Below are 13,268 nucleotides of genomic sequence, written 5' to 3'. Positions count from 1 at the left end.
CAAAGGGGCAGGGTTTTTTGTCTAGGTTGTATGGAGTTATTTCAGTGTAAAAGCCTGCTTTTATTAGTCGTGAAGATAAAACTTTTAAGTATTACTTCAGTGTTCCAGAACTGCATAGTGGATTACAAGTCTGCTGTGTGTTTAATGAATTAATAGTAGCTGCTGACTTTTTTTTCTTTTTTTAATCTTTTTTTCTAACTGTTCTTTAGAAATGTCTCTCTTCTTGTTTTCTTCCAGGCCTGATGTTACAGTTCTTCTGTTTGTGAGTGTGCAGACCAGAAGCTGAGGTGAGATTTGCTGAAAACTTTATACCTTTATGGAAAAACTTTCTTTGAAGCTGTTAGGGGATTTATTGGAAAGAATGAGGAAGTTTCTAATTGTTTTGCTTTCCTCTCTTTAGTGTGAAAACAAATGATGTTTGAGAAAGGAGGAGTAATTCAGAACAGAAAACGCATATGCTATGGTTAGCTGGTTCCCATCATTCGAGAATCTGTTTTCTCATCGTGTGAAACTTGTTCAGCATTGGGATAAAGGATAACGACTCTATGGATATACAGAATTCTTCACCATGGTAAAACTCGCCAACCCGCTGTATACAGAGTGGATTTTGGAGGCAATCAAAAAGGTAAAGAAGCAGAAACAGCGTCCTTCAGAAGAGAGGATATGCAATGCAGTGTCGTCTTCACACGGTTTGGACCGCAAAACTGTTCTGGAGCAGTTAGAGTTGAGCGTTAAAGATGGAACTATTTTAAAAGTCTCCAACAAGGGTCTCAACTCCTACAAGGATCCTGATAATCCTGGGAGAATAGCACTTCCGAAGCCTCGGAATCATGGCAAGTTGGATGGTAAACCAAATGTGGACTGGAATAAACTTATCAAACGGGCAATTGAGGGCTTGGCTGAGTCTAGTGGCTCATCCTTGAAGAACATCGAGCGCTTTCTGAAAGGTCAGAAAGATGTGTCTGCATTATTTGGAGGCAGTGCTGCCTCCATTTTTCACCAGCAATTACGATTAGCTGTCAAACGTGCTGTTGGCCATGGTAGGCTCCTTAAAGATGGACCTCTGTACCAACTCAACACTAAAGCAACCACTAATGCTGATGGGAAGGAGAGTTTTGAGTCTCTTTCCTGTCTCCCTCCAGTGTGTCTCCTTCCCCATGAAAAGGATAAGGTAAGACCTAGTTTGCATGGGCATTTTCTTCTGATTAATGGAATGTGTCAGGACAGAATCACCATTTAGAGTCAATGATAAGTTAAACATGTAGCATTTTAGGCTGTTAGATAAGCTGATTCCTTTCCTGTTGCTCAGGTATGAGCAGCTTGAATACTAAAAGGGTTGACTTTAGTGATGTTATAACGTAGCTATAGTAGAAGTTTGGCAAGGGATTTTTTCAGTGAGTTCTTCTGATTATTTTTTTATGTGTGTTTTACAACAGCATCCTAGATTTCTGTTCATCATGTACCATCTCTGCTGTGTAACCCATACTGAGTTTCATATTAGTTTCTTAAGTAATTTTGATGATATGATATTAAAACATTTATGTAGATTCTGCCAGCATTAATTGACTGGCAAGTCAGTGAAAGCCAAAAGATCCCTTCCTATTATACAGGATTTTTAAGACTGTTTTTTTGTTTTGTTGTATTTTTTTTAATGCATACACCTGGTGATAGTCTTCCTTCACTTTACTGTTTTATGTTATATCTCAACCAGTTACACAGGTGCAAAAGGCTTGCTATGCTGTAGTAATCTTGACTTATTGGGTGCTGTAGAGTGGTGAGGGACTGTTGTGGAGTGGTCTGTCTGTCCCCACCTTCTTCCCCTCCTTTGTTTTTTTTCTTTATTGTAATTATTCAGTTACAGATTCTTTGGGAGTATTGTGACAATGTTTCTCTTCATTCTTAGAAGAGCCTTGGAAATGACATGAACAAAAGCTCGACCTCCCAAACTTGTAATCTTAATGACTTGTCTCTTGTTCCCTGTTGTTAATCTTTTATCCTTGCACTGTTTAGTCTTTAACATCCCTTTATGAATTCTCCATATGTCATATGATCCAAAGTTATGAATCCTAAAGGTGCAATATTTCTTCCTTTCACTGGTTGAAATGTAGCTTCCACTCAGCTGCAAGTGCTTACCTGTCTGTTTGATAGTAGTGGCACTTTGTTTACATGACTAGAAGTGAACATTTGATTCTGTATGTTTTTCTGTGTATCTTGCAGGAAGTCTGTGAAGGTATTGAGGCTTACATTTTTTAAACAAAATAAACAAAGCAGCAGTACAGAAGCTTTGTTTAGTAAATACTATTTGCTTTTTTCTTTTAGCGCTTTTTTTTTTTATCTCGGTGTTCTATGAATACCACATTCTAGCATTCAAGGTCAAAAAAACCTGGCAAGTTATCATGGTTTACCAGCTAGTAATGACATGCTGCTGACAATATGGTATTGAAATCCCTGGCCTAAAAACTCTACTTGGATGAAAACAAGCAAACAGGAAAAAAAACCTGCTGATGGGCAGAGCTCAGTGCTGAAATTTGCTTGTCTGTTAGGGACAATAGCTTACAAAAGAAGAGTTGTCTTTAATTTCACTTTTAAGCACTATATGTATCTTCACTTGTGTAGGCTTTAGGGAAGTGGCCTGTTCTTTCTTTTTAGTTTCCTGTAGTTTAGAAGCTAAAATGGGAATTGCAGTTAAGAGCTATTTTTGCATGCCTTGTGATGAGATGAAGTCTGGACTTTGGTGTTATGTCAGTGATAGGTGACAGACTGGTAAGAATCACAATACCTGTCCCTGTTGTGGAAAGAAAGAAGGGTGGGGGGGGGGGGGGTGGGACATGGCAGCGGCAAATTGTTGCAATACCAAAAAGTAAAGTGAATTAATCTTGAAATTGTAATGAAAAGAGAAGGCAGTGAGTTGCTGCCTCTTGAATAGGTATCAGGCAACCACTAGCCCTTCAACATAGCTGGAAGTGAAGAAGTGTGTATGTCAACCCTCTCACATTAGGTCAGCCAAAGAGGTGATAAACATGGAGAAAAGAACACTGGGCCCTGAGTCCACCATCCATCAGTGACAGCTTTAGGGAGTGAGCAATACTGAGCAAGCTTGGCTTTAAAATAGGTAGTCCCACTCTTACAGTGCACTTTCTACAAAGCCTTGCCTAAATATGCACGAAATACTTCTTTAAAGTATAACTGTGACTTCTGTTTCATGTGCAATTAGTATATTTGCAGTATTTTTTTCTTGAGGAAAAATTGCTATATGCTAGTATTTGTTCAGAGGAATAGTTTTATTTCTTGAAACTTCCTCGTAATTATTATTTTCTGAGCTGGGAGAAAAACTTCTTTGGTGCTGCTTTGGAAAGCATAACTTATCTTTAAATGAATGTCATGTATCTTTAGATAGCTAAAGGCAGATTATTTTTTTTTTTGTGATCTTCATAGAAGTCAAACAGAATAGGCAATGATGCTGTTTTAACATATACTGGCTATTGAGATGTCTTTGGGAGTAGAAAAGCTTGACATGAAAGTACAGAAAAACTTAGTATTTTAAAATTTTCTGGGATATTTCATCACTTGGTTGGGTTTTTAGTTTTGGTTTGCTTTTTGATGTGTTTGTTTGGTTTGGTTTTGATTGGGGCAGATGTTGTAGAGATTATTTAGGAAGTTAATCTCTGCCAGAGGTTACCACACCATGTATTACTAAAAATAGTAATAATATATTTAACAAATAAAAATTAAATGTACTATTTTTATGGTCTATGCATTATTTTTTGCAGTATGACTGCAATTAACAAGTACTATTTAATAGTTAATATAGTATTACTACAGTACAGGAATTACTACACTACTACAGAACTACTACAATACAGTAATATTTAGCACTGTTTCAGAGCAAAGAGCTCATTCCTGATCCAGTACTGTAAGGACCCAAGCTATAGTAAGATGCAGGTCTTAAGACTGGAATCGCTAGATACAGACAGCTTTCACTGCTTTTGTTGACACAAGAATTTTTGTAAAATCTTTATTATTAAAAAAAAAAAAGTTAACACATCAGCTAACTGAAGGAGAAATTAAAAAAAACTGATGTTGTGTGTTTCCAGAGGATTAGAAATTTGATCTCAGGACAATAGTAGGAGTGTTTCTTCCACAATTAAAAAGAAAATACAGATGGTATTAATTGATCTCTTCTTGCAGTCTCCTTAAAACTGTCTTTATGTCAGTTAAAACTGGATATTGCTGTAGCAACCTTTAAGTAAATACCTTAATATTGCCCTGCAGTACACCTGAGTATAAAAAATCCTGAAAGTGCTTCCTGAAAAGTGAGGGGGAAACTACTTTGGCTGAAAAATAGAGGAGGAATATTTAAAGCAGATTCCCTGTCCTGCTGTCTCACATGTTACTTAAGGCATGTCTCTTTCCTAATTTTAGGTTGCTATTTGTATCTGTTGGTACTTATCAATTGCTTTAATTGTGGATATTTATACATGCAGCAGCATCCTTTAGGCCTTTCTTCTTGCAAATAATAGTTCTAGATCCCAGTGTGCGCTCTTGTTGATCACATGAAGCCAAACTTCATATGCTTAGAGGCCATCATAGTTGTTTTGAAGGCCTATAAGTATACAGTAGCTATTGCTATATTGTGTCTATTTTAGGTTAATAACTGTTAATTCCATGTCTTAAAGCAAAGAATTGTCCTGTTATTGGTAGGGAAGTTATTTGTGGTTTGGTTTGTTTTGGGTGGAGTACAGAAATTATCTGCAACCAGAGCATTGTAATTACGTTTTCAGAGCTCACCCTTGCTCTCCACAGGCACTCTTCAAGCTTTGGCTCCCAGCTGGAGGAGGATTAGGATCCACTCTCTTCCAGCTGGTTCTGTGGAGAAGGCTGTAGCTCTGTCTAAAAAAAAAAAAAAAAAGTCATGGTTGATAACAGATGGCCTCCATTTTCACTCTGTGTAACTGTGGAAATTGAAGTGCTAAAAAATCACTTTGAACTTGATTCACTCAATTGGTGAACAAGTGAAGTAGTTCTTAGTAACAGCATATGTAAGCATGTCAGAAATGTTACTGTCCTGGTCAGCTACAAATGGATGCTGTGAGACACTGCATTTGAGGTGAGATGGTTTGGAATTATTCCAGGAGGGGCTCTGGCAGTGTTTGGAGTAAATGGCAACTTAAAGGCAAAGTCTGTGACTGTGAGAAGACATCAGATATTGTGATGAGTACCGTTGTCAGTGGGGTACTGCTATGGAGGAGGTGTTAGTAATGGCAGTCTCTCACACAGGTTCAGCAGATGCTGAGCATAGGACAGCTGGTTATGAAGGAGGACACTAGTTCAGTATGTTAGCTGGATCCCTGTTTTGGTCCCTTCTGTCCCAGAGATTGTTGACAGATATGGAATGACACATCTCTGAAGTTTTGTTAATAAACCAACCTTGTTTGCTGCAGAGGTTTGCAGTATAGTCAGACAGGGAGGAGGGTGGATGAGGGAGAACATTGCTAAATAAACAACAGCTTGATTCCAGTGTAGCTTTGCTATATAACAAGAGAAGAAATAGAAGAGAGAACGAGAGCAGATAATTCTGTCCCTGCCTTTCCTCTAGTTTCCCAGCAATTTTATCTGAAGTCATACTGGTGGCAGGAAAAACAGTTAAAAGAGTATAAATATTAAATGAAGTAATGTCATTTTAGTTGAAAAATAGGTTCCATGTTCTTAAAATAAGTACAAATACTCAATTAACAGAAAATCTGGTAAACAAATCCTGTATGTGGCAGACTGCTGAGTCCTTTGACATCTCTCCTGTGTGCAGTAGGTGGGTAGATATGTTTTATTACTACTTGTCTTGTTAAAGGGTTTCAAACTAAATATATCCTGATGAGTTGTGAGAAGTCGTGTTGGTCTTTCTTCCACTTATTTAGGTTTTCTCTATATTTGTTGTGTGAATCTGACAGGTATTGGATAAGAAACTAGCTCATTGCTTGTTTCATTGTCCAAGAATCTGGCGGTCTTCCCATTGTTACTGCTGTGGTGGTAATTCTGGACTTGTAGTGATATTGAAAAGAAAGAAGAGAGTTTTGTTAAAGTATCATGCAATGCATGCTGTTTCCAGTGAGAGGAGTTAAGACTTTAGTTTGCTGTTGATTTGAGGTGTGTGTTTTGCTTTTGTAGATGTGAAAGTCTATGACTTATTAGAAATATTAAAAATAGTATCTTAAATTGAGTGATATAATCATCTGTTGCTCCGTAGCCAGCATCCTTTATTTTCTTGAAAATTAGGAGCCTGGGACAAAGTATAGGAGCGAGCTTTACAGGATACAGCTTTGGGTAAAGAAAACTTAAGTAACTTGAACTGCCAGGTTCCTGAATCTGCATCAACTGAGGGGAGTTTCTTTATACTGCAAATAAAGAAATTGGAGCCTTTCTTCCCCTCCAACCCTCCCCCAGTTTGCAGGCAGGAAGTCTTGGCATGTGATTCTGATTGTGACGTACAAATCTTGAATTGTCTTAATCCTCTGATTAGAGGGACTTGTTAGCTCTGGGAAGGTTATTTAACGATTGACTGTCTTAAGTATTTCCAGTTGACATTCTGTGAAGTTTTTACCATGTGCATGTCTAATAGTAAGGCAGTTTCTTTTGGAAATGGAACTTGAGTGGTTTTCTTCCACAGCCACTGGCTGAAGAGGCATGGAATCCAGTCTTTGTGATGCCCTGCTCACCGAAACATGTTTTCTCATGTTGTAAATTATTTTCTTCATGTGGTGTAGGTTGTACTTACCCTCTGGCTTTTCTGGTTCATCTACTCTTTCCAGTAGCTTCAGCATTTGAGGAAGCCTTTGCAACAGCATAGGCTATTTCATGTGAGGTGTAATGGTTTGTTACCTGTTTAGAAACAGACATTCAAAAGACCATTACCTAGCATGAATTCTCAGAATCCATCTATCATTGCTCCTGGATTATATCTTCCTAACTGAGAAACAAAGGTGCTGTAGTGGGGATGGTTCTGTAAATACTGGTTGTGGTAGATTCTCTCTGGAAGGCTCACATTCAGGATGTCTTAAAGAGAAAAGAAAAGAAAAAAAAACCTCCGTGTGAATGTGCGTGTTTCTTTTACACCTACTCGGCTCCAGCCACGATGCTACTACAAGCAGATGTGTGGTCATGGAGCAAAGACAGTCCTGGTATCTAGTGAGCCTCTGATGGTATTAAAATGACTGCAGGAAGTAAAGTGCATTCAGATTACTGACAGTCATCACCATGAGAGTGTGGGCTGCAGAGTTGGCTATGAGTTTTGATGAGTTTCCTACCTCATTTTTTCCTAAATTAAGACTACAAAGCAGATGGATTGGCAAAAACTGAGGCTTTAAATTTCACCACCACTGCTCCCCCCCAGACTTTTTCCATAGGCGCTTCTCTGTAGTTGTCTTTAGGAAGGGGGTACACTCTGTGAATCTGCAGAGCACGTTTTGTTTCTAGACATCCTTTGTATAGTAACAACATGTGCTGAGAGGCTGGCAGGCTGTAAGACACTGTCAGTCCAATTTGTTCTGGCTCCCTCCCTTGCTGAATCTGGTGACATCACAGAGAAAGATGTGCTTGCGAGAAAAACAGCAGAAGGAGTTGAATGTCTGCCAAAAATTTGCAGTATGAAACTGAGTTGGCTGCTTCCACTCTTGTTTTCACGAATCTTTTATTGTGTGCTTGCATTTTTCACTTGCCAGGATGTTCTTTGCTGAACAAACACAGCAGCAGTGAACTCTCTCCATACTTAGCATAGCATAGTCTCACACAGAAGCTTTGGAGGAGTAGTCTGATCTTCACATTCAGAGTTACTCCAATTAAAGAAATTAATTTTAATTAAAAGTAGAATCTTACTCTTCATTCCCCCAAACTATAGCAGATTTGTTTTTAAAACGTGATTCAGTGTTTGTTTGCAGTTTGTCAGAGGTGATAAATAGAGGAAACACAGAAGCTGTGAAGGGTAGTCTTTGATTTGGTTCTTCCAAAGCTAGGCAGTGTTTACATGTGGACATCCAAATTTGAAGGACTATGGGGATGAAGAGTGTGCACACAAATACTGGCTGGAAGACAGGGAGCATCTCTGAGTTTGCCATGTTGCTAACTGTATATTAGAAAATATTTACTTTGTAGAGCACTTCTTATTTAAAATAAAAAATAAGGGCTTGATTTCTGCGTAAAGTTCTGGATTTTTTTCCTCCACTATATCTTTTCCTGAAGTAGCCTTTCTCATGAAAAACAAAGGAGCAACTCAAAAGAGCAGAAAGTTAACACATTTTTTAGGATGCAGTGGTAAAACCTTCCACTAAAAGGCTTGGAGAGTAGCTGGTGTTTTATATACTTTTAAAAATATAGGACTGTAGCTCAGGAAGTGTTCCGTCTGACAGCAATCCCTTGATTGAGTAAAGATAAGTTTATAAAAAAGATACATCTTCCTCATAAAAATACTAGACTTTGGAGTGTGTCAGATTATAGAAGTGGCTTAACTCCTAGGTTAATTCCAAGACCACGGCAGTTTCTTACAAGGGATGACATACAGTTTCCTTACCTACCCCAGTAAACCTTACACTGCCTGGAAGCAGATAGCTGTCTGGCAGCTGAAGTCCAGTCATGAGCAAAAAGAGGACAATTTGTACAGTCAGTCCCCTCTTTGTGTTAAAAGAGGGTGGGGGATCCCTACAAAGCTGGCTTCAGCTAACATTACTACAGTGACTGTGGCTGGAAGGATACTTCCCCACTTCCTATGGGAGTGAAGATGCTGATTTCTCCCTCCCACTTGAATATTAACGATCTGTTTGCTTGCTATAACTATCTGTAGTTGTCTCATTTTCTCCTTTTCCCAAAAGGAGTAGAAACTTAAATCCTTCGATTGACTGAACCCATGAATGTGTTTCAGACTGAAATAATATGATGGGCAGGTGATTTCAAACTAGTTTACACTTGAGCGTCCTGGGATTTAGCCAAAAGTTAAGATAAATATTTGTGTTCAGGATGGGGATTGCTAGACTTTCATTTCCAAGTAGTCATTCCACCCTATGTGGCTTAATTCTAAAATAGCAAATTTCCTTGAGTGTTCTGATTGTCTCCATCTAGTGGATGTTCGAAGAAACACACTTCGGGCTGTAAGTGTACTGGTTCTGTACACTGAGGTAAAGATACAGCTTGAAACTTCGTCTCTGTCTTAACTGTAGTATAAACCAACCTGATTTCTGCAAGAAATCATTCTGGATAGATAGCTTTTGGTTTGGCTTAGCCAGAGTAAAAGGTCCTTGAAGTTCTTCTGGCATATGCTTCCATACATTAACAGTATGTGCATATGTAGCTGCATAATATACTCTGAAAAAGGTATGTCTGAAATCAATGTGCTACAGCTATACAAAAGATGTGTCTCAAAACTTAGCATACTCTAACATTTGTCATGTTTCCAGTGTTTGAAATGTGATTTTAACATATTTGTAAATTAAATTTTGCTTACAGCTTTGCTATGAGAACTACATCACAGACTTGTCTTGAAAAACGCAGAACTGAATTAGAAAGAATTATTTAGATTATGAAATGCAACACTTAAGATTTCTGGAGATAAGGCTGTCCTTTCTCATTAATTGATCAAATGCCGCTTTAAAACGATCCGTTATTGCAGTTGTTACCTCTTTGAGGAGGCTGTTGTAGAATCTCAGTCTTTTAATTTAAAAAGTCCTGCTTATTTCAGGCCAAATTTATTGTTGGCTAGTTAATATCTGTCATTTCCCTAGTGTTGTGCCTCATATTAAATACATATTTTTTCCTACATAGTGTTTAATCACCCTGAACCTTTTCAGAGAGAGCAAGCCTTTTCATCTGCTGCTTCTCAGTGCTAAACAGCATACTCACAAAATTTCTTACAAGAGAATTTTATTTTATTTTCATTTTTCATAACCATGTTAATAGTTTATTCCAGGTGGTGTTCTGCAGATACTTTTGATGATTGCACTACTGCTTTCTGGATCCTGATGGGAATATCTAGGACTACTGTATTCTGGGGTCATCTATGCCTTTTTTTCCACTACTGCATCACCTCATACCTCATTCATTGTTGACAAATTCAGGCATTGTTGACAAATCTCTCAAACTTCGTATTCAATTATGTATTAATTTATAAACCTCATTCCCAGCTTGTTTTTCCAAGTTTACCCTAGCCCTGGAATTCCATTTTCTTTTCCTTTGTACCTGAGACTGTCTTGTCCTTGGAGTTCCAACTTTTATTCAGGTTAAAATTAATGCAGTATTGTGTCATGAAAACAACCCAAAATCTGTGAGAGACACTGTATTACATACTCTTTACACGTGATGTAAATGTCTGTGTGATTTTGAGTGTTATCATTTGCTCCTTTGATGTACTCAGTGCTTTTGTTGTCTGCTCCCTCCACAGCCGGTTGCTGAACCAATTCCAATCTGCAGTTTCTGCCTTGGTACAAAAGAGCAAAATCGGGAGAAGAAACCTGAAGAGCTCATCTCTTGTGCTGACTGTGGCAACAGTGGTAAGTGACCATTTACAGGTCTGCTAGTAACAACCTCGTCTGTCTACTTGCGATAGAAGAGCTTGGTATAGTGACTGCTACTGACCCACACTCGTGAGGAGTATGCACCTGTGACATACGGTGTGGTTAGTTCAACTGAATCACATGTTCCCAGAGAGGAGACAATTGAGTCAACCTAACACAAATAGTTCATTTGGCTCCTGGAGGTTTTTTAAAAAATGTGGTGAAGATTACCAGTTGTTGTTTCTCAATTCAGTTATTAAATGTTATCTTGGTGTTCTTTCGTATGTGGGCCTGTCACTTGCTATCTAGGGTATTGTTTCTGTGTTCTAAATAGATAAGAATTGAAGCACCTAAAAATATACATAACCAAAATTCTGCATGGGAATACGTAATTGATAAAGTAATCTCTCTGTGAGCCTTAACAGCAGTGGAATGGTGTTACTGGTATAACTTTCTTCTTTTTCTGTAGGTCATCCGTCCTGTTTGAAGTTCTCTCCAGAGTTGACAGTTCGAGTGAAAGCCTTGCGATGGCAGTGCATTGAGTGCAAAACATGCAGTTCCTGTCGAGATCAGGGCAAAAATGCTGTGAGTACAGTGGGATATGGAGTGAATGAAGAGGATTTCAGTCTTGTGGATGTTCTGTTAAACTACCAAATAAAATAATTCTAGGGTCAAATATCTGCAGCTTTTGTCTGAATCTGGTAGTCTTTCTGAGATCTGTGAACTACTATGATGTATCTGTAGTTGAAAACTGTGTTCTCTGAGATGGTGACAAATTAATGGAGGGCTTGATGCTGATGCACATCTAGAGAGAGAGATTAGCTTTATCTGTCTTCAACAGGATAACATGCTATTTTGTGACTCATGTGACCGTGGCTTTCACATGGAGTGCTGTGACCCCCCTCTCACCAGGATGCCAAAAGGTGAGGACTTTGTGAGGAAAAGGGTAATTAAGATGGTGTTGGAAGAGATGAGTGGATAAAAAGTGCTTCCATGTATTTGATCCTCTTTAAACTGCATTTAATCTGTTCTTTACAGCATTGCTTTTGAAGTATTAGAAGCTAAGGAAGGGTCAGTGTTTCACATCCAGATTTTCCACTGTCTCCTGCTTCCTGTACATTACTGTCTGAAGGGTTTTAAATAAAATCTTTTAAGTGATTATTGCAGATATAAATGGTCAGCTTCCATTTGAAAGAATAGCCTTGTACAAAATAAAGAGATGGGGTTTTAACTTTTTAAAGTCATTTCCATTTGGACAGTAGAGAATCCTGGAGTACAGCCAATCTTTTCTTTTCCATCAGAAAGCAAGCTATCTACGGAAGGTTCATCCTTGATAGTTAGAAAAAAAATTTCCTGTAGAAAATACTTGAGAGTAGTGTATTTATAAGCAGAATATGGGATTATTAAATGTGTTACTTTGTATGGCTAACTGTTAATGTGCTACAAATTAAAGATGGTTCCTGCATGATTGGGGAAATATATCTGGGGGGATGTGTGTGGGAAATTAACTGGATTTGACCTTCAATTGCTGGAACACGTAATTTTTATTACAAGTGGTTGTGGTAATTGGGGCCTTTGTTACTGTTCCTACCCTTTCTGTCAGGAGCACTGGGGGGCTGTAATTCTCCTTTTTGATCACAGATGTCTTCTGCATTCAGTGATGGCAACTTGTGTCTTACAGGTATGTGGATATGTCAGATATGTCGGCCACGGAAAAAAGGAAGAAAACTTCTACACAAGAAGGCTGCACAGATAAAACGACGCTATGCTAACCCAATAGGACGTCCCAAAAACAGGTTAAAGAATCAAAATACAACGTAAGTATCTCTACAAGGATGAGTAAGATTGAGATTCTATAGGGCAGTGGCTATTTTTTAAATGTCTGATCTACTCTGAGATTTCTTCTACAATTAAGATTTTGTTATTCTTTAATACAGAATTTCTGAAGAGCACTGTGAAAGACTAGACGTAATCTCAGAGCTCCTTCTTTCCTAGATTTTTTACTCTTTGTAATAACTTACTATTTAGTTTTTAACTTTCTGTATAGTCATAGATTAAGTTTGGTGTTCGTGTCAAGTCTGTTTTGCTGGATAATTGCTTCTTCCAGCATAACTGTTTTGCGTTGCATTTCTCAAGAACCTTTTCTGGAGATAAACTAATCTACAGTAAAGCATGAGAGGTCGTTGTTTGACCTGTATTTCATCTGACATGGCTGCCAGAAAATACTTGGCCCCTTTCTGCTTCCTTTTCACATGTTTCTGCATTTGTGGAGCACTCTATAGTGCTGGGACAGATTGTGCGGCCTTGTCGCGGTGGTTGTGGGGCAGCCAGTCATCAGGGAGTTGGATTTGGATGGGTGGGAATTCTTCGGGTAACTTTAGTCAGAGAAATTTCCTTGAATTAAGTTGCTGTGCAGTGCTTGTGATGATGCAGCTTTATTGACTATGCAGGGGACAAAACAATGAAGGAGTGTGTCACAAGAACTTCTGTTTTGGGCATCAGATCAGCTTAAAAAGAAAAAAATACTAACTGCTGCTTGATTCTAACCAATAGCACAAAAGGATGTTCTGGGAAAAAAAACTTAATTAGTTTGATTCTTACAAAAACATAGAGAGAGTGTCTCTCTGAAAACATCCTGTTTGTTTTTTTCAGTCTGTCTCATACACTTGCTTAAAGGAATTCCTGCTATAATTCAGAAGAGTAAATGGAAAGCTAACTATCTGCTATTGCTGTTTTGTC

General features: G+C 38.3%; 1 protein-coding gene across 1 annotated transcript in view; it reads left to right on the top strand.

The window, feature by feature from the left end:
• The window catches only part of KAT6A (lysine acetyltransferase 6A), a 32,781-nt gene that overhangs the window by 1,701 nt on the left and 17,812 nt on the right, over nucleotides 1-13,268 (top strand). The window contains exons 2-7 of the mRNA XM_051640602.1: nucleotides 238-287; nucleotides 401-1,171; nucleotides 10,418-10,526; nucleotides 10,999-11,114; nucleotides 11,371-11,452; nucleotides 12,211-12,346. Coding sequence (XP_051496562.1) covers nucleotides 569-1,171; nucleotides 10,418-10,526; nucleotides 10,999-11,114; nucleotides 11,371-11,452; nucleotides 12,211-12,346 — 1,046 coding nt within the window. The 5' untranslated portion in view covers nucleotides 238-287; nucleotides 401-568. The remainder of the gene's footprint in view (nucleotides 1-237; nucleotides 288-400; nucleotides 1,172-10,417; nucleotides 10,527-10,998; nucleotides 11,115-11,370; nucleotides 11,453-12,210; nucleotides 12,347-13,268) is intronic.

Source organism: Apus apus, chromosome 26 (assembly GCF_020740795.1).
Source record: "Apus apus isolate bApuApu2 chromosome 26, bApuApu2.pri.cur, whole genome shotgun sequence".
NCBI classification, from domain to species: Eukaryota; Metazoa; Chordata; class Aves; order Apodiformes; family Apodidae; genus Apus; species Apus apus.
Note: the sequence above shows the minus strand (reverse complement) of the source record. Positions and strands in the feature narration are given on the sequence as shown.